This window comes from Numida meleagris, chromosome 13, assembly GCF_002078875.1.
Source record: "Numida meleagris isolate 19003 breed g44 Domestic line chromosome 13, NumMel1.0, whole genome shotgun sequence".
Classification (NCBI taxonomy): Eukaryota; Metazoa; Chordata; class Aves; order Galliformes; family Numididae; genus Numida; species Numida meleagris.
In genome coordinates this window covers 6,290,295-6,318,022 of record NC_034421.1, presented here as the reverse complement: position 1 = coordinate 6,318,022, position 27,728 = coordinate 6,290,295, and the positions used below count along the sequence as shown (strand labels likewise).

At 49.0% G+C, this 27,728-nt stretch overlaps 5 protein-coding genes across 23 annotated transcripts in view; 3 read left to right on the top strand and 2 right to left on the bottom strand.

The window, feature by feature from the left end:
• FAHD1 (fumarylacetoacetate hydrolase domain containing 1) lies at positions 7–1,804 on the bottom strand. Its single transcript, XM_021411578.1, has 2 exons — positions 1,669–1,804; positions 7–1,309 (listed from the first exon to the last, which is right to left on the bottom strand). The coding sequence occupies exon 2, from the start codon at positions 1,102–1,104 to the stop codon at positions 433–435; it is 672 nt and encodes a 223-aa protein (XP_021267253.1). The 5' UTR covers positions 1,105–1,309; positions 1,669–1,804; the 3' UTR covers positions 7–432.
• On the top strand, positions 821–10,368 carry LOC110405831 (hydroxyacylglutathione hydrolase, mitochondrial). Of its 8 annotated transcripts, none has more exons than XM_021411573.1 (10): positions 1,500–1,517; positions 1,803–1,844; positions 4,638–4,819; positions 5,279–5,343; positions 6,316–6,433; positions 7,462–7,570; positions 7,776–7,879; positions 8,294–8,395; positions 8,886–8,965; positions 9,173–10,368. In XM_021411573.1, exons 3-10 carry the CDS (start codon positions 4,715–4,717, stop codon positions 9,270–9,272), a joined length of 783 nt encoding a protein of 260 aa, XP_021267248.1. In that variant the 5' UTR covers positions 1,500–1,517; positions 1,803–1,844; positions 4,638–4,714; the 3' UTR covers positions 9,273–10,368. The 8 variants fall into 8 exon arrangements, with proteins under 8 accessions (XP_021267251.1, XP_021267252.1, XP_021267245.1 ...); XM_021411571.1 differs by having other exon boundaries at positions 1,516–1,630; XM_021411576.1 differs by lacking the exons at positions 1,500–1,517; positions 1,803–1,844 and adding an exon at positions 821–957 and having other exon boundaries at positions 9,173–10,361.
• Positions 10,755–14,387, top strand: LOC110405805 (hydroxyacylglutathione hydrolase-like protein). The gene is made up of 8 exons (XM_021411504.1): positions 10,755–10,978; positions 11,331–11,395; positions 11,477–11,594; positions 11,679–11,787; positions 11,894–11,997; positions 12,134–12,235; positions 12,314–12,393; positions 12,688–14,387. The coding sequence occupies exons 1-8, from the start codon at positions 10,874–10,876 to the stop codon at positions 12,851–12,853; spliced, it is 849 nt and encodes a 282-aa protein (XP_021267179.1). The 5' UTR covers positions 10,755–10,873; the 3' UTR covers positions 12,854–14,387.
• The window catches only part of LOC110405803 (mesothelin-like), a 37,066-nt gene continuing 22,763 nt past the window's right edge, over positions 13,426–27,728 (top strand). For 10 of the 12 annotated variants that reach the window (XM_021411499.1, XM_021411502.1, XM_021411495.1 and 7 more), the window contains exon 1: positions 13,426–13,561. The gene's annotated coding sequence lies outside the window, so the exon portion shown is untranslated. Of the gene's footprint in view, positions 13,562–16,222; positions 16,560–27,728 lie in introns of those variants that run through there. The other 2 variants (XM_021411501.1, XM_021411490.1) reach the window with 2 other exon arrangements.
• On the bottom strand, positions 14,893–27,685 carry NARFL (nuclear prelamin A recognition factor like). Its single transcript, XM_021411503.1, has 11 exons — positions 27,546–27,685; positions 26,119–26,214; positions 24,684–24,827; positions 24,223–24,355; positions 23,709–23,843; positions 23,258–23,376; positions 22,038–22,167; positions 21,747–21,819; positions 18,448–18,585; positions 17,240–17,397; positions 14,893–16,183 (listed from the first exon to the last, which is right to left on the bottom strand). The coding sequence occupies exons 1-11, from the start codon at positions 27,609–27,611 to the stop codon at positions 15,945–15,947; spliced, it is 1,431 nt and encodes a 476-aa protein (XP_021267178.1). The 5' UTR covers positions 27,612–27,685; the 3' UTR covers positions 14,893–15,944.

Sequence of the window (27,728 nt, the reverse complement as noted above, 5' to 3'; positions counted from 1 at the left end):
ATCACATTAATGCTTCAGTTCTTAGGTTTTATTTTAAGACAGTACATTGGCAACACTCAAAGCGCGAGCAGAAGAGCGCGCACAGTGTCAGTCAGTCCTGCTGCTGCATTTCCCACCCTGTTTTCACCTCCCCAGCACAGCTGAATACAAAGTTCCAAGGTACAGTTTAGGTATTAATCAGTGGCCCCAGGCTGGGTTGGACTCCTGGCCTGACCCCAGCTTTACAGCCTCTCAGGAGGCTGAAGCTCCATGGAAATGGGGTTGTTTCAGCCAAAGGTCTTCATGAGCTACGCAGCTTTGATAACCAAGAGTCCAGGAGATGCTTAGGCTATCTAAGTTTAACACACAGGATGGTGGGTGTGTTTCTTTGTTCACTCAGTGTTCCCCAAAAGGCTCTTCCTACGCAGACAGGGCTCCCAGCCAGGCTGCTGGTTAGGACCGGCGCGTCTGCTGGGCCACCTTGAAGCGCATGGACAAGATGTCATTTATCCCAGCCTCTATCTCGTCATTTTCTTGCACAGAGCCGACTCCGCTGGGAGATCCTGTCAGAATCAAATCTCCTTCTTCCAGGGTGACAATTTCGCTGATGTAGCTGATCAGGTGGGGGATAGAGAAGATCATAGAGGAGGTCTCTCCCTCCTGCCTCAGCTGTCCATTCACCTTGAGCCAGATCTTCAGCTTGTGAGGGTCTGGGATCTTCTCCTTGGGCACAAATTCACTGACCGGGCACGATGTGCTGAAGGCCTTGGCCAAGGTCCAGGGCAAACCCTTCTTTTTGCACTCTTTCTGCGTGTCCCTAGCGGTCATGTCCAGGCACAGGGCATAGCCGGCCACGTGCTCCATAGCAGCCTCCTGGGACACGGCCTGGGTTCTCTTCCCGATCACCACCCCCAGCTCCACTTCGTGGTGCAGGTCGGTGCAGTAGTAGGGCCGCAGGATGGGCGAGCCTTCCCGCAGGTAAGCCGAAGAGGGCTTGAGGAAGAAGAGGGGCTCCGCGGGCAGCGCGTTCCCCATCTCCTTGGCGTGCTCGGCATAGTTGCGCCCCACGCAGACGATATTCTTGCCCCACTCCCAGAACCGGGCCAGGGGCCTGGAGGAAGCCATCAGCGCCGCGGCTCTCCTTTCCCGGGTGCCCTTGGGCCGCCCTTGCCGTACCCGGAGGTGCAAACCCCGCCGAGCTCCGCGCTCCTCCTCCGGCCCCGCTCTCCTTCCTTCCTTCCTTCCTTCCTGCCGCCTGTCGCTCCCTCCCCCAGGGCAGGCGTGCGCCTCCTCACCCAGCCCCTCTGACCCGGGTTAGCGAATCGCTTGGCTGCAAAAAAAAAATATAATAATAATAATTAATTAAAAATAAAATTAAAAAAAAAAACAACAAAAAACAAAAAACTGCGAGGCCCGGGAGCGGCGGGCAGGGGGCGGGCGGCAGCGCAGCACCGCCCCCGTCGCACTCCGGGCCGGGGCCGAGCGGGGCCGCCCGCCTCCCCCCCTCCCCGGGCCCGGCCGCTGGGCGGGGAGCGAAGGTAACGGGGCCGGGCGGGGCGCGCCGCTGCCGAGCGCACCATGCTCCGCGGGGGCTGGCGGAGCCTCGGCACCGCCCTGGCTGCGCTGGGAGCCGGGGCCCTGCTCCGAGCCGGTACGTGGGGCGGGCGGAGCGCCGCGCCCGGCGCTCACCTGCTCCTGCGGGGACGCGGAGGGGCTGCGGGGACTCAGAGCGGCCGCGGTGGGGGCGGCCCGGGGCTGGCGGCGCTCCCCCTAGCAAAGCTCCGCAGTTTGCTGATGGTTTCTCTTCTCCTTTCGCTGCTCAGGGGTGCGCCGGGCGTTTTAAGCTGACTCACAGCCCCAAGTAGGTCAGTGTCTGCTTAGCTGCTGCCTCGCGCTGTTCGTGGTGGTGGGGGGATCTGGGAGGATCCTGGAGAGTTGCCGGGCTGCCCGAGTGCTGCCGGTTGCTCTGGAGGACAGGGGTTGAGGGACGAGGCGTAGAATTTTAACTGGGTTTGATGGGAAATTGCATTGTAAAATAATAATGTAAAATTATTAATGCAAAAGAGAAAAGGGAGGGGGAAGGAAAAAAAAAAAGTCGAGGCTGTGCATTTACAATCTGGGGCCTGAATTCTGAAAGCGTCTCTTTAAATCAGAGCTTGGCCTTTAGCTTAAAGGTGCCTCTGTAAGTCTCACAGTGGCCTTTTGCATCATTCCTAATTTTAAAACCTGGCCTTAATGAGCCAGAATTCGCTGCAGCCGCTGTCGGCCTTGGAGCCCTGGTGCTACCTTGTCCCTACGCATTCTGAGCCGAGGAGCAGGCAGCTCGGAGCCGCTGGGCTGCAGGGTGGGTGCACACCCCGCATGCATTGCACTGAGCGTGGCTGGGTGCTGCAGCCTGCCTGTGGGGCAGCGGTTACAGAGGGTAACTCGTCTGGTACCCAAAAACATCTGTGTGCAGAGCGTATAGAAAACGAACGTGGTGTTTCTCCTTATGGGGCGACGCAGAGATGAACCCTGGGGATGTGTGTGCAGTCGGCGTGTGTGACAGCCGCATTTGGAACAGGAATTTTCCACTCTTTACAACAGAGTCAAACAGAATACTATGGACAAAATGCACAAGGCGCCCTTTTTTCTGAAGGAGCCTGTTACTTAACGACCTGCTGCCTGCCTGCCTTCAGCCTCCTGCACGTATGCATTGCTGTGATAACATTAACGCTGCCCACCTGCGATCCCTGCCCCTCTCAGAGTCAGGCTCTGCTGGCAGCCCGTCCTGAACAGAGCTGTGCGATCCGAAGGGCACTGCTGCTCTGCTTCAGGCGCTGGGGGGGGTGGAAACGTGGTGCAAAGCCGGCTGGAAGCGGAGTCAGTGGACCTTATCGTTTTGGAGCGGGCACGTGATCTTGATTTGCTCTCTGTGTTAGGTGCGGGGGTTATGCGCTGCTGGGAAGCTTCAATGAGCAGAACTGAGTCTGAGCTGCTCGTAAGAACAGTGCTGGGTGTGCGTGACAGCTTTGGATCAGACTGAAGGGCGCAGCTCAGCTGCAGATGGGACTTGAGAATGGGTTTCATACTGCGCGGATGCTTTCCCATTCCTTTCTTTAAATTGCATTTTAGAAAACCATTTCCTTCTGTGGTGCAGTTTGTTTGTTTGTTGTGCCAGAATTGTGAATTAAACATGCAAAGAGGCATCAGGATCGTGGCCAAGGTTAGAAATGGTTCATAGGAAGAAGGCATTTTAAGTATGTGAGTAATTCCTTCGACTCAGAGTTAAGTTTCTGTTTTCTTGTGTTTCAATTTTTTTTTTTCCAGTTTGCATCTCTTACATAAACAAGGACAGTGTCCAAAGCAAAAGTGCTTTAAGTTAGGGAGCAGCTGAGGAGCAATTGCTTGAGTTCTTTTCCTATCGAGCAATAGTAAGGGTTTGTTTTTTCTGTCTTTTTTTTTTTTTTTTGGAAGTACACTTCTGCTCCAAAGGAACACTTGGCAGGTATGGATCCGTCCTTCAGCACTACATGCCCACCGTGTCAAACCCCCAGTGCATGCCTACGCTGTTGTGCTTCGGGATTCTTTTCAGCACTGCATTTAATTTAACCTTCCCGTAGAACAAGGGATCTGGTGGACACAGGAGGGGAGGACGTTCTGGGCAGGATCAGAGGGGCCTTGATGCATCTGCTGCACACCTGGCTCAGAGCTGTGCGCTCAGCTTTGCAGTGCTGTGGTTGTGTCCCTGCAGAGCTCCGGGTTCGCTGTGGTGGCTGGGTCAGCCTGCCAGGCCTCTTCTCTCTTATCAGAGGTGGGCAGGGACTGCTTGGAGAGTGGGCCAGGCTGATTAGCAGTGTGGTGGCCTCTCCCTTTGGCACTGATGGTGCTGAGCACCAAGTGTTGGAGCCTTAGGGTCAGCGGTGCAAAATGAGACAGGAGCTGAGCCAGCCCTGTGCACGCACCTTCAGTGCTGTGCCTTGGGTGTTTACTGGCTTCTGTCATAGACTGCTGCCTCTTTCCCTGTGTGTGCACGGACCCAGGGCTGTGTGGTCCCCAGCAACTGAAGGCATCACACTCTTTGTTCCCTTCTTTACAGCAGAGCTTCTTGTGACTGGGTTCTTTCTTTAAGAACTTAGTATCTATGAGTTGAAAAGGGTGAGGGGGAAGTGGTGCCCAGGTTATTTGCATCTGGAATCAGATTTGTTCCTTGGATTCAATTAAGCATTTAAGCAAAAGCAAATAGGGAAGCACTGCTGTTGTATCAAGGCAGCCCATTGCAAGGAAGCTCCCTGCAGTGCGTGCCTGGTATTGGGCTGTCTGCACAGAGAGCCCATCTTCCCTTCACAGCACTGTGTAAGATGAGATTTCCCCATTTAATGAACCAGATATTCCTGTTCTAGCAATGTCTGTATTTCTCCTTTTTTATTTTTAATTCCTTTTGGTTGTAACACGACGTTTTGTGCTTTTTTTTTTTGCAAAGTCACTGTCTCAGGCTGACCTTTGTCCAAGTGTTCCCTCTCTGTTCTGTTTTCCTGCCTCTTGAAATCTTCTCTCCGATCAAGGTACAGCGCTTTGCCTGCATGTCCACACCCCTGCGAGCAGTGTCCCGTCCCTCTCTGTGAAGCTGCGGAGCACCGTGATCCTCCCATGAGCTGAATTTTGTTTTTCGTCCCCAGGTCCAGCGCAGCTGCGAGCTGTCTTCCTGCACACAGAGCACGAGCAGAGGAAGTCGAAGACGGTCACGCAAGCCGACATGAAGGTGGAGTTACTCCCAGCGCTCACTGACAACTACATGTACCTCCTCATTGACGAGGAAACGAAGGAGGCTGCAATAGTGGACCCTGTGCAGCCCCAGAAGGTAATGCTGCCCGCTGTCCCGCGAGCGGGTGTGCTGCTAGAATACTTCCACGCTGCCACGTACACAAGAGAATTAGTCACAGGGTGACTCAGGCTTGGAGGAAAGTCAGGAGATATTAGCCTCTCCTGTGTGCTGACAAGGCTTCAGAGGCTCTGAGCTTCAGACAGCTTCTCCGTGCCTTCAGGAGTTACTGACCCGATTTTGTTTTTCCCCCTTAAGTTTGCTCATGTGCAGAAAAGAGGAAATAGGACCGAGGGTTTAGTCACAGCCCAGCTGGATCAGAGAGCTTGTGTCCTGATCTGTAATGACTACAAGATGAGGGATGAGTTCTCTGCAGAGTCAGCAGGACTTTTGCATGGAGGTGTGGCTCTTAAACTTTGTAGTCGTTGCATGTAGAGCAGGCACCAGGTGTGTTGTGTAAGCGAGTCGTAATGCTCTTGCTGTGCTCTGTGTCTGCAGGTTTTGGATGCAGTCAAAAAGCATGGCGTGAAGCTGACCACTGTCCTGACCACACACCATCACTGGTAACTGTCTGCTGTATTGTGATCTCCAGAGTCTGTGCCATGCACACAGGTCCATGAGTGTACCAATGGGTCTGGACGTAGAGGGCTGCTTTGAAGTTGCTTACATCAAGATCCCCACTAGAACATGCCCAGGCTGCCTGACTGGTCATGCTTAAGCTATCCCAACTGCTGTTTGATTGCAGCCACTGAGTAGCTCTGAGGAAGGACAGTCTGGTCATTTCTTGCTCCAAAGCACATCAGAAAGTGAAGTGCAGAGAAATAAGCATGAAGTAGCAGAGTGCACAACAAAGACAGAAAAGCTTGGAGCCAAGCCAGACTTTCCTAAGAGCAACTCTTGCTGTGACCAGGTACATTCTGTAGACAACAAGTTCTCTGTGTCAGTGCCTTTAGCCTTTGAAGTGGTGACTTATTCCAGCAGGTCGGTGAAATAAGTGTATGTGTGGAGTGCAGAAGGCAGCAGGCTTGCAGTGAGTTGCTAGGTCGTGCCTCTAAAGCATAGTCAGCCGTTGTGGGAGCGTTACCAGGATTGCACATTAACTCTGCCAGGGACGTAAAGCTTTAGCAGTTTTGCAATGTTGAACCTGAGTAGCAGTGGAGTGAGGCCACTGAACTGCATATATCCCAATTAGCCTGCTCTCCCAGTGCTGTAGTTAATGGACAGTTGGCTGTGATCCTCTAAACTTGTTATTTCCCAACTAGGAGTGAAATTGAGGGGACTTGTTGAAGAGACAGTGACCAAGGTCCTATGTTGAAATCTTCCCCGAGCTTGCTGCTCTGCAGCCACCAGCACTTCCTAACTGGCACTTAAAGGAACCCTCTGCTAGTGCTGATGTAGCATGCCCTTTAATATGAGGACGGTGTTAGATGTCTGGATACTGGGAGACTGATGATCATCTGGATGTTGCCATTGCAATGTGAGTTACAATCAGTTTGTCTTTGTCCTTAGCAAAATCCATTTTTCTGACCTTCTAGGGACCATGCTGGAGGAAATGAGAAGCTTGTAAAGATGGAGACGGGGTTGCGTGTGTATGGGGGAGACAGCAGAGTTGGAGCACTGACACAGAAAGTGTCTCACCTTACGTCACTCAAGGTAAAGGGAGTGAGCTTCTGGATTTGGTTGGGGACATCTTCCATTTGTGTCACAGCATTTTTTAGCTTTTTAATGTCTCTCGGAGGTGGTTGATGGTTCAGCTACATCTTTCCCCCTTTTCCAGCACTATGAACCGTAACCCCTCTGTTTCCTTCTAACCAGTGATATTTTGTTGATGGTAGCTCTGGTATTGCTCAGACACCTGTATGTCATGCTGGATGTCTGTCTGTTCTTGGATAGCTACCTTAGCTGGAGTGGTCAGAGCCACAACATGAAAGCACAGGGCTTGTGTTCTGCTTACAGCCTGGTTAGCACTGAAGAAATGCAAGTGGTCCTCTCTGAATGAAGGCTGAAATACAGGCTGAAGAGAAAGTGGGCCAGCAGGGCGAGCTGCCTGCATTGCTCTTCCAGAGCTTCAGTGGCAGACCTTGCTGAAATGTGGCTGTTTGTTTGTAGATGAGCTGGCAGATTGCATCAACTGCTGTGACATGCGCAGGCTGGCATGAATGGCACTGCTAGTCCTGCAGTGCACCTTTCTGGGGGGGGTCAGCAGCAAAGAAGGGAGCGCAGAAAAACACGGGAAGGTTTGCAAATTAAGACTGTGAGGGAAAGGTCCTCATGAATGTGTCTAATTCCTCCATTTTCCTGAGCGTCTTCCACTTCTACTGCTCAGCTTCGTTTTTGTTTGGAGCTTTTTACGCTTGATTAACTTTGTTTAGGATTTTGCGTTGCTCTGGATCTATTTGCTCTTGCTGCCAACCAGACGCTGAGTCACTCTGCATGCAAATGAAGAAAGCTGGCAGTTCTCTTTATAACAACACCTGCTAAGAGGAAACAGCACCATTCCAAGTCCCTACCATAAAATTCTTGTGCTGGACTCTCCCAGGAAAAGAGCTAACGTTACTGGCCAGCTACATGAGAATTTGTCTGTAGGACTGCCAGGCCATTGTGATAGCTGCAATTCTTTTCTAATGGTACAAATGCTACCAGACAGTAGCCTAAGCTCTAGTCTTCTGCCTTCTTCTCAGGTGGGATCTCTTAATGTGAAATGCCTCTGTACGCCGTGTCACACTTCTGGACACATCTGTTATTATGTGACTAAGCCAAATAGCTCCGAGCCACCTGCAGTTTTTACAGGTGAGGAGTTGGGAGGTTACATCACTGGCAGTCTGTTGCAGAGAAACAAGCTCCCCCTCTGCCTGTGTGCTCCTGGCTCTGGATGGGCATTCGTTCCTTATTACTAGTGCAGCCAACCTAACTTCCACACTGTGGGAGCGTGTGCTCACACCTGGGTGTGAGGAGCCATGTCTGGTCCTGATGCCATGTCTCACCTCGCTTGCAGGTGACACGCTGTTCGTGGCTGGCTGCGGGAAGTTCTTTGAGGGGACCCCTGAGGAAATGTACAGAGCGTTGATTGAGATTTTGGGCAGCTTGGATCCTGAAACGGTACGAAACTCTTGTGCTAGGACGTTAACCAGCCAGAAGCTACTGCAGACATCAACAAATCTGCCTTCCCAGTAACGCTGTTGTTTGATGAGGACATTTCTCGTGCGTTGAAGGAACGCTTGCTTATGTCAGGAACTGCCTTTGATGCTGAGTAGCTGGATTCTTTAGAGAATGAAATATGGACTCCAAATACATTTGTGTTCTGTGAGGGAAGAGCAGAGGCTGCTAATTGAAACAAAGGCTGGGGCAGGGCTGGGACACATGGGTTCTTTCATGAGGCTTACCTGTAAGTTGGCACGTAGTACTGGCTGATAGCTCCTGGCACTTTGCCTGCATCTGTCTGTTAATGTTGATGAAACCCAGCAGTCCACCTTCATACCTTCAGAATTACCATGTGGGATTTTTTCTTCCTAGAGAGTTTACTGTGGCCATGAATACACTATCAACAACCTCAAATTTGCTCGACACGTTGAACCCAACAATGTCAGCATCCAGGAAAAGCTTGCTTGGGCCAAGGTGAGTATATCCATCCTTTCCCTTGACTTGCTGGGTGCTACTGTGGGGCTAGAGCCTCCCTGAGGAGGTAGAAAAGAGGGGACAATGTAGAGGGAAAAGAGGCTGAGGAGAGGGAGCTGAGAATGAGACGTGACAATACAGTTGTGCAACTGGGGGAACAATGTGCTGGAGAGCAGGGTTGTGTGAGGGGCATAGAGAGCGCGCTTTGCTGTTTTGTGGAGATGTGACCCTCCCTGGGAACATCTTGGTACCATTACAGGCTGAGGCTGATTTTCACCCACTCTAAGAGGATCAGCTCTGTCCCAGGAAAGACTCAGGACCTGGGACTCCGGTCTCTGCGTGTGCACCTTGGCCCTGTCTGCCTGATGGTGTGGCTGAGGAGCAGTTCAGGCAGTTAGATGGAGCACTTTACCCGTCGTGGCTCATACACAGGACATTTCTTGTTCTCCAAAACATTCCTCATCAGGCAGAACTCTTTCTCTTGTTCTAGGCCAAATATGACAGTGGAGAGCCAACCATACCCTCCACCATTGCAGAAGAGTTTACGTACAACCCCTTCATGCGAGTGAGGTATGGATGTGTGGGAACTGCAGATGGGTGTGGTATGATGCCCCTCAAGGTGCAGGAGCTGATAGGCTTACACCGAAGCCCCGAGTCCTTGGTCTAAAATGAAACGTATCCCCTTGATGCAGGTGAAATGTGGTAGCAGTGGCTTCATAGCCAAGACATTATCTTGCAGGCTGTGCATTTACCATCCTCGGTGTTCCCTCCTGGCAGGGAGAAGACGGTTCAGGAGCACGCTGGGGAGACCGACCCCATCCGCACCATGGGAGCCATCAGGAAAGAGAAGGACAACTTCCGCGTCCCGAGGGACTGAGCACTCTGCCTTTGTGTCACTTTATTGTCGTTTCATAGTAACTTAGGCTGTTCAGATGTTTTAGAAATTCTGTCGTGGTCCAGACAGTCCTGTTTAGGTTTCTAGTTTGTTTTAATTAAGGAAAAAAAAAAAAAAGCACTTTGCCCTTGTTGAGATATTCTGTTGAGACATTCTACAGCATATTTATATTATGATGAAGAATATTTATCCCTCTGTTGCTGGCTCTCAAGCTGTCACATGCAGCTCATTGTACAGGTGTTGGTACGTGGCTGGGGGCTGGAGTGGGGATGGGTCAGAGCTCGAGGCCCAGGAACAAATCCCCGTTACTTTTGTGGGCGCCTGATGTGAACACAGACTGTGGCACTGGGGCTGTTTTAAGCGACGTTCACCAGTCTCCATTTCAAAGAGGGATAAAATGCAGTAACTGCGTTGCCAGCTGAAGATTTCAGCTTTTCTTCCATGCTGCTGCTTATTCAGAGCATCACTTCTGGCTGCATTAAACCACTTCCCGGTGGCGTAACGCTGCAGTAACTTTTCCAGGCAGCGTGCTGGCTCAGAGATTGCACTGTTGCTTATGCCCTTCCTCTGTTACCTGCAGCCCGCTTGCATGGCACCTGCTTGCTGCTCCTGGGTGCGAGCTGTACTTTACTTGTAGTCGTAGACAGAAAGGAAGAAGGGATTTGTCTGCTGGGAGGCTGCGGCTCGCAGAGCTGAGTTCAGTGGGAGCAGATGCGGGGTGCTGCCGTGATTCACGCGTACCCTGCAGCCAGCTCCTCTCCTGCTGGGTGTGATGGGCAGCGATGCCGTAACGAGCTCGCAGCCGCTGTGACCAGGGCCTGCTGTTGTCAAGTGGCAGTGTGCGAGCAGAGTTTGGTGTAGCACCACTTCTTTGTTGGTTTGGTTTTGTTTTTTAAAAAAAGAAGTTAAATTTTTTATGTACGTCAGGTTAAAAAAAAAAAAAGGTACCTAAAATGTTACTGACTCCTTAACTCGAATGCTGTGCTGCTACAACGAAGCATGACTGTACTGACCGCTGCTTGACCACTGAGGAAATAAACGCAACTGTAAGCGGTGTGGCAGTCTGCAACAGGTGCAGCTCCAGCTCCTGCTCTTCTTTCTTTCTTCGTACCAGCCAACTTACAGCAGCTTTCCTCTAACGCCCCGTGCAGCCCCGGCCTCAGCCTGGGGGCTCTGGGGGGGAATGGACCCACTGCACTGCGACCTGGGCACTGGGAGTGGATAGAGGAAGGGAGGGAAGAAGGGGAGGGAATGGAAGGAAGAAGGAAAAGGGGAGGGGAGGGAAGAAGGAAAGGCAAAGGAGGAAATTTCGGGGATGAAGAAAAGCGGGAAGGAGGAAAAGAAGGGAAGGAATGAGAGAGGGGGGGAACAAAAGGAAGTAAAGAGGGAATGACAGCGGGGAGGAAGGAGGGAGGGAACGAAAGAACGAGGGGGGGGGGGGGAGGGAGGAGGAGGAGGAAGTCCCGAGGCCCCGCCCCGCTGCCCGCACTGCGCCGGGCGGCGCTGCCCGCAGGTGGGGGCCGCGTTCCGCGCGTCGTCCCCCGCGTGGGTGCGCGGCGGCGGGGCCGGGGGCTTTGCGGAGCATGAAGGTGAAGGTGATCTCGGTGCTGGAGGACAACTACATGTACCTGGTGATCGACGAGAGCACCCGGGACGCGGTCGCGGTGGACGCCGCCGTCCCCAAGCGGGTGAGAGCCGCCGGGGCTGCGCGCTGTGCCGAGGGCATCGCTTCTGGTGGCGCGTTCCTTGCTGTCGCTCGGCCGCGTCCTTCCTCTGCGGGGCTGCGCGAGCTGGAGGCGGCGGGCAGGGCTGCGGGAACGGCGGCCGTGAAGCGCCGTGGCCATAAAGCGCCGTGGCCACGAAGTGCCGCCGCCCCCTGGAGCGGCCCCTCCTGCCCCGCCCCGAGCGCTGGGGCCGCGCCTTCCTCCGTACCGGGGACGGTGGCGATTCCTCTCCCTGGCCCCGCTGCCCTCTGCGTGCCGCGGGGCAGACCCAGCGCTGCGCTGTCACCTCCTCCCTTCACCCTCTTGTCCCTTTCAGCTGCTGGAGATCGTCCGCAAGGAGGATGCTGTGCTCCGCGCCGTCCTCAGCACCCACCACCACTGGTGAGCGCCGGCGCTGGGAGAGCGCGGGCAGCGCCCCGTTGTGGGGGGTACCCGGTGCCCATTGCCCCTCTGCCCCCGCAGGGACCACGCGCGGGGCAACGAGGAGCTGGTCAGGCTGTGCCCGGGGCTGCGGGTGTACGGTGCGGACGAGCGCATCGGGGCCTTAACGCACCGCGTGGCCCCCGACGAGGAGCTGACGGTGCGTGGGGCGCTGGGGGAGGGGAGGGGAGGGGAGGAGGTTCTGAGCCCGTCCCGTGCCCGGCGCTGATCTCCGTCCCCGCAGTTCGGAGCCATCCGCGTGCGGTGCCTCTTCACCCCGTGCCACACTTCGGGCCACATGTGCTACTTCATGTGGGAGGACGGCTCCCCGGATGCGCCGGCGCTGTTCTCAGGTATCTCCCGATAGGCGCCCGCCGAACCCGCGGGGTGAACGCTTTGCACCCCTCTGGCTTTGGGGGCAGTGCTCCCCCCCCCCTCACCCTCACTCCATCCCTGCAGGTGACACGCTGTTCGTGGGGGGCTGCGGGCGGTTCCTGGAGGGGACAGCGGAGCAGATGTACGCCAACTTCACCCAGGTGCTGGGGGCTCTGCCCAAGGAGACGGTGAGTGCCAACCCCCCCACCCCCCCAAAATCTCAGCCCCGTCTTAGGGAGAGCCCCAGAACAACGATGGGAACATGTGGGGTGTGGTGGGATTGGGAGTGCGTGTAACACTGGGTGCTCCACGCTGCCCTCGCAGAAGGTGTTCTGTGGCCACGAGTGCACGGTCCGGAACCTGAAGTTTGCCCTCAAAGTGGAACCAGAGAACGAAGCGGTGAAGAAGAAACTGGCTTGGGCCAAAGTAAGCGGCCGTGCCCTGCGGGGTGGGGGGGGGGCTGCCGGGTGCTGGCATGGTTTGGACGCCTGTGGTTCCTCGCAGCAGCGGGACGATGAGGATCTGCCCACGGTGCCCTCCACGCTGCAGGAGGAGTTCCTCTACAACCCCTTCCTCAGGGTCACGTAAGCAGCATCGGTGTGGGGGGCATGCACATGTGTTGGCCCTGAACTGGGTGGGATTGGAAGGAGCAGCTCTGTCCCCATGCTGCTGCTTTTGCCCCCAGTCCACTCCCCATTCTGGCATCCCTCCCTTCTCCCAGCAGCTTTGGAATCGATGGGGAAACCAAGCCCAGAGGGAAGGGAGGGTGACCCAGTGTCCTTCCAGTGTCCTCCCGGTGTCTCTCAGTCCTGGGGCTGAGCTCTGTCCCCATCTGTCTCTGTCACACCCCGGTCCCAGTGCAGCCATTGCCCCTGCAGGGAGGAGGCTGTGCAGAAGTTCACAGGCAGGAAGGAGCCACTGGAAGTGCTGCGGGCTCTACGCACCGAGAAGGACAACTTCAAGAAGCCCAAGGAGCGGCCCCATCCCCAGGCCATGCTCGCTTTCGACTGGGGGCTCTTCGCCCCCTTCCTGGAGAAGAAGTGAGGCTGCACCGCCCCGCCACGCAGGGGCCCTCGGAGCGGAGGCACCCACTGGGCCCTGCTGCCCAAAACCCACAGCGCTGCACGGAGCTCTGCACACGGATGGCCCCAGTCAGGTGTCCCCGAGCCTCAGGGACGGGGCAGGGACCCAGGGACTGCACCACTCCGCGTCCGTTACATTTCTCTTTCCCAAGGTAGAGCACAGGAAGGCTGTTGCATGAAGCGTTCACGTTGCCGTGTCTCTGGGATAGCAGCTCCCACGCGCTGCAGCTTGCAGTGTGTGCAAAATCAGCACCGTTGCGCAAAACCGATATTGCGTTTTTTAATTTTTTTTTTTTTTTAATTTAAAGTCTGAGAAAAGCGTGGAGCTTTTTGCTGGGGTGTTGCACTACGAAACGGAGCGGTGCCGCTTTCTCTTTGAGGGCAGGCAGGCAGGGCGTGCTGCTGGCTCTGTGCGTGGCTGCGGGGCAGCCCGTAGCTCTGCCTTCCTTTACCTCAGCTGTGCAAAGTGCCGTGACGCACGGGGCGGCGTCGCTGAGCTCAGGCTGAAATGCAAACAGTGGAGAAAATGGAGGAGACGGGCCCCGAATCCCGCACACCGTGCGGTGGCTTTTTGGACTGTGCTGATACAAAGCTGCTGACACTGGAATAGAACCGACTTCAGAATCTTCCGTGCATGGACTGTGAATAGCATCCATTAGCACCGAACCTGGTTTGTGGCATTTCTTCCCTTGCTAGAAACTTGACTGAGGTTTGCTTTCTCTGCATTTTTTTTTTTTTTTTTAACGTTACGTTGTTAAAATCTACTCTTCCCTCCAGGAGGGGGAGGATCAGTCCTGCTGCACAAGCTGCCTCAGTGCTGTTGCCTCAGAGATGCTCTCAGGGTGCAGCTGCAGGCGATGCCAACAGGCCGCTGTCACTGGGCACTGCCCGGTGCTTTGCTGCGAGCAGGGATGCACTGGGGTGCCTGGGCAGGGATCCTGGCCTGGCTCTGGGCTTGCTCACGTTGGCAGCACCTGTGCGCAGCTCAAAGGTGAAATCTGAGCTATTCTTGATCCCGTGGTGAGAACGAATACCTGGGAGAGCTGCACCGGGTGCATTTGGTAACCTGGGCACTGGAGAAGGCACAGTGAATGTGGGTCCTTGGTGGTTTAACCTGCAGCTCATCCAGCTGTACTGAATGGTGCACTTCTGGCTGGACGTGCATGTTCTCAGCAGAAACAGAATGTGTTTCTTTTGCACTGATGTACAAAGTTTATGGACTCAGCACTTCAGCGTACTGGACTTAGTTTGCATTGGCACTGGCCTCTCTCTCTCTTGCTGTAGACAGAAATGTTATGGTTTAGCATAGCACTGTGTGTTACAGAACTACACATGGAAAAGAGCATTGAGCGCAACCACTGCTGGTAAAATGAGCAGGGAAGGGACGGGGGAGCAGAGGGAGGTTGTTGCCTTATCAACACTGTGAATCCACTAATTGATCAGCAGCGCCTGAAACATGTAAAGCCTTTAATTAAAACCACTGCAATTGTCTTTTACATTGTTGGCTTATTTTTAACGAAGACTGGAGGAGGATGCAGGGAAGGCTGCCAGAGAAGCTGCTAAATGAGGCAGGTGAAGGTCTGGCAGCTTTGCTTCTTGACAGCCCTAAGCACAAGGTCTGCAGTAACAGTGAGGGTTATCTCTGAAGACGGCCTGGCCAAGGTTTCGGGCCGGGCTACGTGCAGTAACCAGTGCCATGTTTGTTCTGAAAGAGCAAAGCAATGTGGCTGCTCTGTGCTCAGTTTGCGTCCATTCTCCTTCCCGCAGTCACGCTGCCCCACATAGCAGTAACGGGGAAAAGGAGAAATATTACATGAGAATGTGATTGTTAAGCTAGCACTCGCTTGCAGCTGCAGCAGGGACAAGGAGGTTCCGCATCTGCCAGCATCCCTTCACCTTGAATTAAGGTGCAGCTGCAAACCTCCCACTGCCACCATCCCCTTCCTATACACGCTGTCACTTCAGGAAACTGACATTCAGATGAAATAGACCGAAACAGAGTTAGTCATTCACTTTTTTTTTTTTTGTAAATAGTTCTGGAAGTATCCATATGTAGAAATACAGACAGCGAGACAAGCACACATCATCCCACAACGAATCGTTTGCATCCACGTCACCTGGCAAGGCTCTGCAATACACTGCATTAAGCCAGGCGTATTTTTGCAAACCTCTTGGGTTGTTCCAGTAATTACCTGCAGTAACACTTACATCTCTGTCTTCTTCTGTCAACTTTTATAAACTGACACCTTTCAGAGACACCAAGGACTGTCAAAAAGACAGCTGGCCATTCATTCTCACTTGATAGGATGTAAAAACAATTTTCTCTGGATGCAAGGATATTATTTGTCAGTAACTGACTTGGGGCCAGGGTAATGTAGATGGCTTTTGGTTTTTAAACATTCTTTCAAGTCCCATTTTGGCACACCATACAGCAGCCCTGGGGACAACGCTTCTCTCATGACTGTGGGCTGCTGGGGCCCGCCCCTCTGACAGTGCAAAGATGCTGCAGCTGCGCTTCAAGGGCAGCCAGTCAGGGGCAGTGACACAGAACAGAGCCCAGGGCCTAATGAGACCATTTATAACTAAAGGAGAACGTCCTAGCGCAGACAGCCATAAAGCTCAGCGCTGTGAAAACACAGTGAGGCCTGGCTGAGGAATGTTCTCATGCAGCACACAGCTCCTGGTGGTGAGGTTGCAGTCTGCTGCAAGCCAAGCTCCTCAGTACCTTAAACCCATCAGTTCTGGTAGGGATAGGATTGCAAAGGGAGCGCAGATTTAGTCCTAAGATATAGTCCTAAGTCCATTACTGCTTCTTTTAACAAACTTTAAGTCACTGTTTAGTTTTTATTCATATCACTTCAGTAATTATAAAGCTTGAGGAATTAACACTGCCTGCCTCTTTGCACATTTGCTCCTCCCTGACTGAGAGTACGAAATTGCAGTTCCCCAGTGACGGCACAGAACTGTAGCTGTCTCTTGAGAATCTTAAATACAATCAACTTAAAAGGCACTGAGCGTATCTGGGCCTCCCAGTCTGCTTCCAGCATCAGCCTTCACCACTTGATGTTAAATCCAGTGCTTGTTTTCTCCACTGCGTGGTATTCTGTATGCAGAGCTTTCCCTGCCTTTTCGGACTCAGTGCCGCCCAGCCACTGCTCGTACAGGTCGGTTACAGTCCGGTTCTTCTCTGGAATTTCAGTCCTAAGAGATTCATACAGCTTCTCAACTTGCTGAAGCCAGTCCTTGCTGGATTCACCTTCCACTTTGATCTGGCCACCTCCATTTAAACAACCTAAGTACAACAAAGCGGGAAAACATCACTGAGTTTTACAAATTGCTTTCATTTTACCAGGGAAAAAAAAAATTGAATTAACAACAACTGACTTTCCACCTGTCAACAGTTACAGAGATGAAAACACCATTCTAATTGTGTTCTACTCCCCAGTAATCTAACACCAGCAGGGCAGGTAGCAGCCTTAGAGGGGAGATCATTGGCCCGGTGTGACCCAATGCTAATTCAGCCCAGCTGTGATAGAGGGCCCAGGGCATCCTGGGAAGTGCCAGTGAGAGAGAAGATAAGAAGCAGGGAGGGCTGGTTCTTCTCTCTCCAAGAAAAATGAACCCAGAATGGCAGCTAGGTGAGCACAGCCCTGCAGCCTCAACTGAAGGTAAGATAAATGTTCTTAGGATGTGTTTTGAATTTGCTGTTGTGGTGTAGGTGTGATATAAATGCTGGACTGCACGGTGTGTGGGAAGCCTTAAGCAGCTCTCAGCTCTTTGGTGCTGAGCAGCCTTCTAGGCTGGAAGTTGCATGGAGCCTCTGGAATAGAGCAGTTGTTTGTAAATAGCCAAGAGTGGCAGCTCAGCATCACTGCAGGCTGGGTTACAACTGCATGTACTCTGCTCATAGATTGAAAAAGAGCCTAGAGGGGAAAAATTGAGATCTTGCAAGAGGCAGATCAGGGAGGACAACAATGACTTTTTCCACTAGCTACAACAAGCATTCTCTGAAAGTGTAACATTTATGCAGTTTTAGAGGATAAATCTCTGTATATACTGCAGAGCTTAAAGTCAGGAGGGCATCCTTAAAAGCTCTATGCGTGAAATTTCAACATGGCACTTAACTGTAATTACTTAAATGCTGAAGAACTACTTGCTTCCAGGTAGGAAAATCCATACACTGCTTTGAACTCTGATGCTGTGACTATCACGTTTCAAGAGCGTTTGAAGGTTTTGCCACAATACCAAGAATGTGAGAAGCTGTCAATGTTTCTTATTATTTTAGACATCATTTTGTACGGTTCCTATAGTGATGAGCTGTAGCAGTGTAATCTCTGTGCAGTCTCACCTGATGGGCAGGCCATGACTTCAACGTAGTGGTAGGGTGACTTCCCTCGTTTCAACTTCTGCACTAGGTTTTGTATGTTTCGAAACCCATATGCCAAAGCAAACTGGAGCAGAACTACTCCATCCTTCTCCAGTGTCACCTCTTGGAAGTCCTTGTTTCTGAGGAACAAGAGGAGAGGAAATGTCTTATCCAAATGAACTTCTATTTTAAGCTTCAAAGAACCCTGTGTTGAAACACAAGTTCTTGTGAATTCTTATTCAGGAAAGCTGTCCTACTTCTTTGCCACCCAAACAAAACAGATGAAGGAAACAGCTTACAAATCGTTTTCAGATTCTTCCTGTTTGAGCACCCACTGAACTGAGTTTGCTGAAGAACACCCGTGTTGAATACATCCTTAAAACCTAAGCAAAGGGAACCCAAACCAAGGTTTCACTGTGACAGGCCACCTGAGCTGGCTTCAGCCAACTCATACATCAGGGAGGCCACTGAAGGAAGCTTTCAGATCATAGCACATCATAAAACTAGGGAACAAATGGCCACTGAAGACTTCCAGACTACTAACATTAGTGGGAATGCCTGTTCTTGATAAAAGTAATTTGACTTTTATTGAGTATCTTGTATTGAGACTGTGAGGGACTGTTGTTTTGTACACCAGAGAATTATAACCATCAATACTGCTAATCAAGGATACAACTCATTACAAATGGTACATTAAGATTGGGAAGCTAGCAGGAATTGCAGCTCTTTGGCCTTTGAACCCAAGCTTAAGTGACTTACTTTCTGTCTAAACCATAACAGAGTTACAGCACAGCTCCGAAGCTCTGGCATGAGATTTTTCTGTTCTGTGCTAGCTAGATTAGTTACAAAGCTGTTCTATCAGCCTGACTGCAGGTGAGACAACTGAGATCCCTGTGAGCTCTGTCTTCTAAATTGCTCTAAAAATGGTCTGCAACTTGATAGTGGGAAAATCCATCAGGCCAAAAGTGTGTGGGTGGTGAAGGGGTTTGGAGTCTCCAAAGGCCAGGCTGCATGGAGTGCTGGCTGATTTACGGCTCAGCAACTGTGGGAGTGAGAAGCCAATTCCCATGCCTCAAAGGAAAACATTTAACGTTGCAAAGAAAGTGAAACCCATCAGAAAGATAACAGCATGAACAGAATTGCAATAAAAAAAAGAATAGTACTTGCTGTAAAAGCTTTAAACTTCATACTTTAAAGGTTTGTACTGAATTGTATCCACTTCAATGCCAAAGAGTTCCTTGGCTGCATGCTTGTATATGTGCTCCAAATAGCCACCAGAGCCACCTCCTGAGTGGCCAGTGAGTTCCTCCTCTGTGGCACTACTAAACCTGGGGGAGGGAAGAAAGAAGCTGTTTTAGCAGTCTGATTCAACAGAACAGACAGCACAAAGCTCATCACTCCTTCAAACAAACAGAAGTTTCATTAGCTCAGCGCCAAAATAGCTTCAGTACTACTAATAGAAACATGATGTTGTGAGTCTTGTGAGATTTCTGATAGCGGAATTGTTCATCCAGGGAATTGAAAAGCAGCAGAACAAGCCAGGCACCAGCTCCCTTTGAGCTCCAAGCCTTTCCCTTTCTCCTGGGAACAGACTATTTATGGTTTCAGGCTCTGCAGGTTTAACCCTATGCTGTCTCTATTTCTTTGGGTCAAACTGTGGAAATACCCTCACGAGATCTGACCTCACTGCCAACTTAATCTTCACACACCAAAAATATCTGGGAACACTTGAGTTAGAGGGCAATTGCCTGAGAAGTCTCAAGTCAACATTTTTTTGATAGTTTCCTGTTCAATGGATCTACAAACATCTTAGGTTATACTTGGAAATGGGGGGAGGGAAATGATGAAGCATTGGTGGTATGGATCCATGTAGCCTATGCTTCCCTTGGAAAACACAATCAGGGAGAAGTCATCTCAGTCAAGAGGCATTTCAGCAGTCCTGAAGTATTTTCTGCAGCATCAACAAAAGCTGAGCTCATTACTGAACCAGGTACTTAGACATGGTTGCCAGGACACGAGAGAACACTTTTGGAAGGTTCTGGTGCTATGATTCCAAGCACGGAGATGAAACCTTTGTTGCTGTGGTTTCATGTGGTTAAGAAAGTGATAAAATGTACAGATGAACAAACCTCACAGTGCCAGGGCATTTGCCTTGTACATGGTTGCCCTCAGCAGGACCCTGCTTCAAGTTCAACGCATTGTTGGTGTTGAACAACCCCGCTCATGTAAAAACAGAGCTTATATGTTCAAGTTCTGCACAAGTAATTCCGTCTCACTGATTTGCCAAAACACAACCAAGTATTCAGAGGTCAAGATAGTGTTTCTTGAAAACAGCTCACCAGCTGGAAGCTACAACAATAGCTTTTGTTACAAGAGAGTAATCAGATGAGGGACATGCTTCTAAGCGCTCATCAGGCAGTGACACTTGCATTTTCCTACTAACAGCTGCAGAAGGGAAAACACTTGAATGCAGGCCAAATAGTTTCAAGTCAAATCGAAGATGCTGCCTCTTGCAGATAAAATCTCAGCTTTAGAAGAACTGCAGAAGGCGACACTTCAGCCTGTGACTGCATGCAGAAACTATTTTTAATTTGATCTTGTTTACAGGAACTGAGCTTCATTAATGAAATGTTTCAGTGTGTCTGGCCTCACGTACTGCAACTCTCTTAAAATGAGGCTGCCAGTGAGCGTCAGTGCTGGCCTGGAGCGAGCGGTTGTAACAGCAAAAGTCCTGGGATTTCTGGCGCTTTATCTCGTTCTTGCTGCCAAATGTAATAACCTCTCAATGGGCTTTTCCACGTGCTGGAGGACAAAGCAGAACAACAGCCATTGGACTGCCTATGTTAGTGCTCCAAGTTCTCAGGAATACGTGCTGTTTATAAGCAGTCAATTTACTGAGTAAGTTACAGCTTGCAAAAGGTTGGAGAGGCGCTTTATCACCACGAGCGCGAGGCACTGCCCTCAGAAAGCACTCCCAAGAAGTTAGCCAGAGATTGTTATCAAGTCATTAGACATTTTGTTCTATGTTATAACTGACACTTCCATAATGTTATTTCCTAACTTGAGTCCAGACACTGCAGGATGTTTTTTCAGTCTCCTTGATTTTCTGCTGGTAGTAATAACAACAGAGCAGGCAGAACAGAAATGCTTATTTACATGGGCAGCTGCTGAAGGTGACTTTTTGGGACGCAGCCATGCAGACATTTATTACATGGGAGGACAATTTTCAGATGTGAAAGGAATTTGTGCATAAACCATTTTAGAAAAAGACAATACTGGAAGGATTCATAAACTCAGAATGCATAAATACATCTGTGCTAGTAAAATGCCTTATGTGCATGCACCAAAACACAGAAGTGACTGATAATAAAAGCAGAACTAAGAAATGGGCCTCATGTAAGGACACTTCTGCTTATAGTTCTGGGATTGTACACGTGCACATCAGGCATCTCCTGAGCAAAGGCTGTCAATGGCACTCAGCTGTACCAGGAAAAAAAATTAAACCCTATTTAGAAATAAACCACAGTGTCACATCTGCAAAGGATACAGCTGCCAATAGAGCAGTGTCACGCCCTGTGTGTGTGCTATCTGCTGCATATCTGGGCTGTCAGAATCTCTCCTAAAAACCCTGCCTGAGCAGTGAACTTGAACCCTACTGTTAACAACCTTTCATACTATATAAAGGTTGCTACACATGTAGCCTTTCTCTTTATATGATAATGAAGTGCTACAAAGACATTTCTTATAAACTGACTAAGAGAATGCTTTGGTTTAGTGATCAATGTGGAACCACTACTGAATGTCAATTTAGAGGGCTAAAATCTGATTTTAATATTTCTGCAGTCTCTTAGATCTCTGCAGTTGTCACTTAACCAGATGTTAGCTTTCAGTTAATGCACCTGAAGTCTCATCTGGTTTGCACATTTAAGTTCTCATGTTTTTGCAAAGACTCCTACAGATGAGTGACCTAAATATTTTATGTTTTAAAAGTAGAATCTTTACAGTAGCTCAGATAACAAAGGGACAGAAGCAAACTAAGTACAGCGCTGTAACAGGCTTTGTTAACAGCAAGCTTGTATCACTGACCTAGACTCTTGCAGGTAGAATTTATGGGGATTTCACCAGCTATATTGTAACAGTAATTAAAGTGAATAATTGTGATACAGTTTGTACTTTCTACACAATTATTTTGGAATTATACCCTCACTGAGCAGGTTTGGCAATTCTGATAATTAAGAGTAAGAATTGCTAACCCTTGGACTACTAAAATCTAGCAAATAGTGACAGGTTCATCCTATTCTGTAGATGAAGTACTTAATGCACAACTGTACTGATTCAAAATTACTGACACAAGAAAACAAATACAGTGCAAACACATGCAGATTTATGCATAGTAAAACAGTAGTAGAAAGCGAATTCTGTTGCACTTGATATGGATACTGGATGGAAAAGAACATGCTTGAAGGTGCAAATGAGATTTTGTTCTTACATGGTATCCAAAGGAGCAGGATCTACATCTGAGAGAGATACTTTTTCTTGTTCCAACAACTTTAGCACTTCTCCTAAGACAGAACCACAGATAAAAAAGCTTATTTTGGAGATAAAGAAAAATAAAATCCACAGATCAGTACCTATGCCTGCAGCCGAAGTCTTTACCAGGACATGATTGGTATTATTGAAGATAACTTGTACAACAATATCTGTGCGTTAATGATCCTTTGTCAATGATGAATGTAAAATAGTCCCAGAAATTTCCTGGACTGCCACTGGCTCTGCTTACCTGTGGTAATTACGCAGTCCACATCACGAGTTTGGTATTCTTGGTTGAAGAAGTCTGGCCTGGAAGCCTCTAGCTTCTTGTCATAACAGGGCATTACTGTGACATGGTATATCTTATCAGGCGTTAAGTGCTGGAAAAAGACACAGCAACACAGTTGCACTGGTCAATATCAAAACTGTCTTGTGGGAGGTGTTTTCCAAGTACAAATGAGAATGATGAAACGAATAGTGCCATGCCTCTGGAAACACTCTCCTTTATTACAGAACATGAAAAAATATATATAAATATTTTTTTCCTCTCAAAGAACCCAGTTCTAGTCTGCAGGAAATGTCACGCATAAGATCTTCCACAGTCTTCCCCCTCCTCCTTTTCCTAGTGCAAATGATCCAAAGTCAATCAGGGAAGAAATCCTAACTGTTTAGTTAGATGACATCTTTCTTCCATGCTACTAAAACGCAGCCCCTGCATCAGCAACTAAGAAATGATCAGAAGTTGGACAAAAACCTCATGGCCATCCAGCAAAATAAGTACAAACTGAGGAAACAAGTCATTGACTCAAGGCCGTTGTTTCACTGCCTTGTGCCAAATATTCATAACAGCTGCCAGTTTTTGTAACAAGTATGCACGTGTCAGCATTTGCTTAATGCAATTGTTAAGCCAGTGCTCATTAATGGGCAATAAATCATACAATCAGACACGGTGCTTAAGTTTGCTGCTGGACAACTCTGGGCTATTAGTGTAACGTTAGTCTTTAAGCACCAAACTTACACTTGGACAGATTCCAAAGGTTAAAGATTGAGAACAGAATGAAGTAAAACTGAAACAGAACATAAAGTTGGGAAAGAGCAAGTAATTTTTAGACGAGACATGATCTGCACGTATGCACTGACTGAAGTTTTGTCCTAGGATAGTTTATTTTTACCTTAATCACCAACCTTGAACAGCAGGAAAATACCACACACAGACAAGTGAGATATAAGCCCAAGGATAATGAAAAATCAGATGCTTTAGCCTTCCTGAATAATATACAGAGATTTTAAGTAGCCCACAAAGCATTTACTTAGTGCTGCTGTCCCAGTTGCAAGTTTCTTGGTAGGTATCACAGAAGTGAGAGTGATGGTGCCTTTGCTGGCAATTTGCAAGACAGAAAAAAAAATACCTGCAGTCTTTAATGTAAACAGTACAGGAAAATATATCAGCTTGTGTTCAATACACCTTACCTGCTGCTCTGCAAAATGGCCCTTTATCAAGGAGCCCATGATCTGCTGTGGAGACTTAGTGGTGCTGATGTAAGGAATGATGAAACTGCCATGGGTTTTCTCTGCATAGCAGATCCAACCTGAAAAGAGTTATCATTAGCAAACAGTTGCAATCAATGAAAAATAGCAAGCACCCCTTCCCTCTGCCCACAGCACATCAACCCCAGGCTCACTGCCTGTTCATAACTGCTTTCAGTCTCAGCACAAAAGGCAAAGAGGTGTAACAATTCCATTTAGAGAGATCAGTAGGTATTTGTACAGACCATTACCACTATCAGCACCAAGATCCCTTTGTAAAGAGTGATACTTTAAGTAAATTAATCCACGTGAACTTTTCTGACTAGCTTTCTGAGTTCCTGTATGGGTGTAGTATTAGAATGACATTATTTCTATAACTAATTTGGTACTGTACCTGGACAGGCAGAAGCCAGCATTGGCAAAGCCTTTTTGTCTTCAGAGTGCTTTCGAAAGCGTTTTACAAACTCTTTTTGGCTCTCCAGCAGGCTGAAGTTTCTTGAGAAAGTTGTATCAAATACATAGTGCACACCTAAGTAGTACAGCACACGTATTAAATTCACAAAGAAGATACAAGCAGCAAACTACACATCCTATTTACAGCTATCAGTCTGTGGCTGGGAGAGAACTGTTTTCCCTAGAGTGTCAGCACAGTAAGACAAGAGCAAGAGTCACAGGAGGAATGTGAATAATTTAAAGCTCCTTCCCTCTGTTACTCCAAGTTTATTTAGTGACTGAAGTTGCAAAAAGTTTGCATTTTATTTTAATGCAAACAATTAAAAATATATATATCATGAATGCAGGGGGGAGGTTAATTCACATCACCTTTGTGTGCTCATAAAAGCTATCTATGCCTGATGTATACCCCAGCAGCCCCCTCTGTGATGAGTAGGACACAATGCAGCACTTGCCTTGACTCTTCAAGAATGCAGTCAACTTCTTTGCAGTTTCCAGAAGACTCATTTTACATTTTGCAGCCAGTGAAGCTCTGGATTGTGGTGAAACAGAAACCACCACCAACTTCTGCTCGTTGGGGGCTGCAGTCTTTAAAAAATAAAAACAGCTGCTCAGACAGTACTAACGTAGCACATGCAGTACTGCAGCACGCTAGAACTTCAGTGAATATCTCCCAGTATAAGTCCCAAGTTTCTAATGTAGTAACTTACTATTTTAAAAGGCTGTTTCCAAACCTATAACAACTCTTTAGAAATTTGAAAAAACATCTACTTTGTACTGCGAGTGTATTTCAGATCCTCCACATCTCTTAAGCTAATTTTTTGTGTACAATTTCAACATATGCTTCTGCAGATGCATCACACCAATCTAAGATCTACAAATTCTGCAGCCTTCCCACCCCTGCCTCGTCACCTACCTTGTTAAAAGCCAGAGTTTTGTAGAACTCTTCATGGCTCTGCTGAGAGATTAAAACACTCTCTGCTGATGTAATGCAGCCACTACAAGCTAAACAGTCGTTCAGAGTAATTTTAGCCTTCTCCAGTTTCTGTGCTCCTCCATCCTGGGAAGAAACAGATGAGACTCAGTTTTGGTCACAGTACAGAATTAATCAGGGTGGCAGTTTCTCATCTTTACTATGTTTAGTAACAAAGATATTGTCCTCTTTACCCTCCTGGCTTATCATGAGCAGCAGTAGTTTTTTTCTTTTTTTTTTTTTTTTAGTAAGACAAAGAGGAAGGCATCTTTGAAGCTTGCTGATCTTAATGGAATTTCTTGGCATGCCCAAGCAAATACATTGAGTAACTTTAGGAAAACTTTAGCAAGATGAATAACTTGTCATTAAATATAGAACACTTGTTTAGGCCACAGTCATTTCTGCTATCAGGTGGGCTGACACTGCTTCAGAACATTGGCATTATTCCTTCCCAGGTGCAAATATGGCCCATCTTGCTACAGACTGCAGCTGCAGTTTTAACCACAAAACTGTAGACCACGGAGATCTTAAGCCTTGAAGTACCAATCTCCAGCATGAACTGAACACTACACTGCAGAGAGCATGCCAGCTTTGCCATCCCTACCAGATGCTGCTTATACTGTTGAATACTGCAAACATTTCCTCACAGGAATCTTGAATTTCACTCCTTCTAAAGAGATTGTGTAACCAGATTACAAATTTGTTACTATTCAAAATTGATGCTGAACGTTCTGCAATTTCGGTGTGTGTAAAACTTAGAGAGATACTGAAGAGAGAATTGTATGGCAAAGTATCAGAGTGCGTGGCATGGCAATTGAAGAAAATGGTTTTTTTTTAAAAATGTTTTTAAGCTAAAAGACCATCATCTGCCTGAAGTTAAAAATGCTGTCTCCAGATTAACTAAGAAGTTCTCATCTTCTCTGGGCAAACAGGAAAATCCTTCAGCATAACTTACCTTATGAGTTCTGCATGCTACTTAACAAATCGTTAAAAAATATAATATAAAAAAAGAGAGTAAGATTTAAGAGTATCTAATTTAATCCTTTTTGAGCAAGCGCTCTACTGTATGAAATAATGCAGTAAGAAAACACATTGTCTCAAATAATTTAGGAATTAAATATTTTCAAAATGATAGCAGAAAAAAGATTCTCTGCTTATCTGCTCTGAGAATAAAAATCACTACTCAGTGTTTCAGAGCACGTAAGACAGACACAAAACCAGAATGACTTACTAATAATTAAAAAGACTTTGGAAAAAAAGATTGTCATCAGCATTCTGACATCTTGGTCCTGAAATAGCTGTAACCTATTTAAATACGTAACAATCCATCTGCATTGTCTGGGTATTTTACACAATAGCAAAGAAAAATCAGGCATACCTGACTGATCTGAAAATAGCTCCCATCAGCTTCAATTTTGATCTTAGCTGCTGCTTTCCCAGGCTTTTTTTCCACCTTTACAGGTTTGATACATTCCTAAAAGAGAAATAAAACACAGCAGTGAAGAGATGAGTGATGAGATGTGGAAGGCAAGTTTAAAATAAACTAGAATTATCAAACACAGGCACTCATGCTAGAGTGAATGCCTGTTATTCTGCCTTCAGTTAAGCTGGATCTACTGACTGTGTCTACAACCACCAAGAGAAAATGTAAAGGCAGAATCTGCTTACCCCTTTTTTACAGAATGAACACTTTTTCAGCATCATACCAAAACCAGAGGAGACTGCGTTCCTTCTGAATAACAGAGCTGTGTTCTAAGGAGCCTTGACAGGAACAGAGGCTTGCCTGCAAAGTCGGCCCCTCTCAAAACTGACAGATGATCGTGCATTCCTCACTGCAAATTGTAACGGATGGAGGCGTGGCCGCTACAGCCAGCATGTGCCTATTGCCAATGAAGTTTCATGTCACGTCGGAAGGACTCTGACAGCCTCAGAAGGACTGCTCCCAGATTTCTGTATTGTTCTATGATGAAGTTCCATGGGTGTTTTAGCATTTTGTGCCATTTTTATTGTTTATGCACCTTATGGCTCCTTGCCCTATTTCCACAGCTAGAATTCGTTTTGCCTTTCAGCAGCACCCTTGCTCTGCCAGTATCTTTAAAGAGGTTTACCCCAAGCTTAACCTGACTTCACTGCAGTTTCCTTCTGAAATTTTCAGGAATCGGAGACTATGGGCACAAGCCATGGGATTCCTCGCGTGTCCTTGCTGCATGAAGCAACCAGTATTTGAAGCAGAAAGGCTTCCCTGGGAAACCCAAGTACTGCACAGTGAGCAAAGGGGATTTGCTACATCCAATTGCACTGATCTAACTCCAGGACAGTGTTCTGCAGTTTGCCGTCGGCAGACGTCTGGGATTAGTGCTTTGTGCCTGTGCGTGGGGGTTCTGAAAAGCAGCGGTTCTGATCCTTCTGCGCTGCTCGTTCCCACCTACAGAGGGAGACGAGCTCCGTTCTCTTCGGTGCCCAACGCAACCCGGCCAGGCTGAAAGTTTGGGGTTTTTGGTGAGCGGGGCAGCGCTGCGCCCAGACCCGTTTACATCATCAGTTTCCACAGGGGGCTGGAACTGACTGCCACAGGACTCCGGAGGGCGGCCCCGACCAGCCGCTGCCCTCCCGGTGCCCTTCACCCCTCCGGGAAGACACAGCGCGGCTCTCCTGAGGCAGCCGGGGGGCCTCGCCCGGGCCCGGAGCGCCACTCGCGTCCCCTCAGTGCGTCCCGTCACTCACCCCCCCGGGGCGGCGCTCCTAGGGCGGACCCCACGGCTCTCCGGGAAGGGCAGGGCCGCGGTTTGCCCGCCGGGCACCCACCTGCGAGGGCCCGATGTAGTCGTCCAGGTCCGTCAGCTGCAGCACTCCGCTGAAGGGAGACGCCATCGCGGCCGCGCCGCCGTCAAGCGCGGCAGCCGGCGGGAGGGCGGGGGCTGCGACACTGTCGTAAAAGAGCGGTGCCACACTGCTGTCAAGCGAGGCGCGCTGTCGTGCTAGGGAGCG

What these genes read in the sequence shown, in the direction of transcription:
- LOC110405831 (XM_021411570.1), top strand. Translation starts at nt 1,558, where the DNA reads ATGCTCCGCGGGGGCTGGCGGAGCCTCGGCACCGCCCTGGCTGCGCTG. An exon ending in CTGACCACACACCATCACTG is followed by an intron (nt 5,344 to 6,315) that starts GTAACTGTCTGC and finishes CTGACCTTCTAG; the next exon opens with GGACCATGCTGGAGGAAATG. An exon ending in GCAGCTTGGATCCTGAAACG is followed by an intron (nt 7,880 to 8,293) that starts GTACGAAACTCT and finishes TTTTCTTCCTAG; the next exon opens with AGAGTTTACTGTGGCCATGA.
- LOC110405805 (XM_021411504.1), top strand. Translation starts at nt 10,874, where the DNA reads ATGAAGGTGAAGGTGATCTCGGTGCTGGAGGACAACTACATGTACCTG. An exon ending in CTCAGCACCCACCACCACTG is followed by an intron (nt 11,396 to 11,476) that starts GTGAGCGCCGGC and finishes CTGCCCCCGCAG; the next exon opens with GGACCACGCGCGGGGCAACG. An exon ending in AGAAACTGGCTTGGGCCAAA is followed by an intron (nt 12,236 to 12,313) that starts GTAAGCGGCCGT and finishes GGTTCCTCGCAG; the next exon opens with CAGCGGGACGATGAGGATCT.
- NARFL (XM_021411503.1), bottom strand. Translation starts at nt 27,611, where the DNA reads ATGGCGTCTCCCTTCAGCGGAGTGCTGCAGCTGACGGACCTGGACGAC. An exon ending in GCTATTTTCAGATCAGTCAG is followed by an intron (nt 24,828 to 26,118) that starts GTATGCCTGATT and finishes GTTTCTTCCCAG; the next exon opens with GATGGAGGAGCACAGAAACT. An exon ending in AGTCATGGCCTGCCCATCAG is followed by an intron (nt 16,184 to 17,239) that starts GTGAGACTGCAC and finishes TGTTGTACTTAG; the next exon opens with GTTGTTTAAATGGAGGTGGC.
- FAHD1 (XM_021411578.1), bottom strand. Translation starts at nt 1,104, where the DNA reads ATGGCTTCCTCCAGGCCCCTGGCCCGGTTCTGGGAGTGGGGCAAGAAT.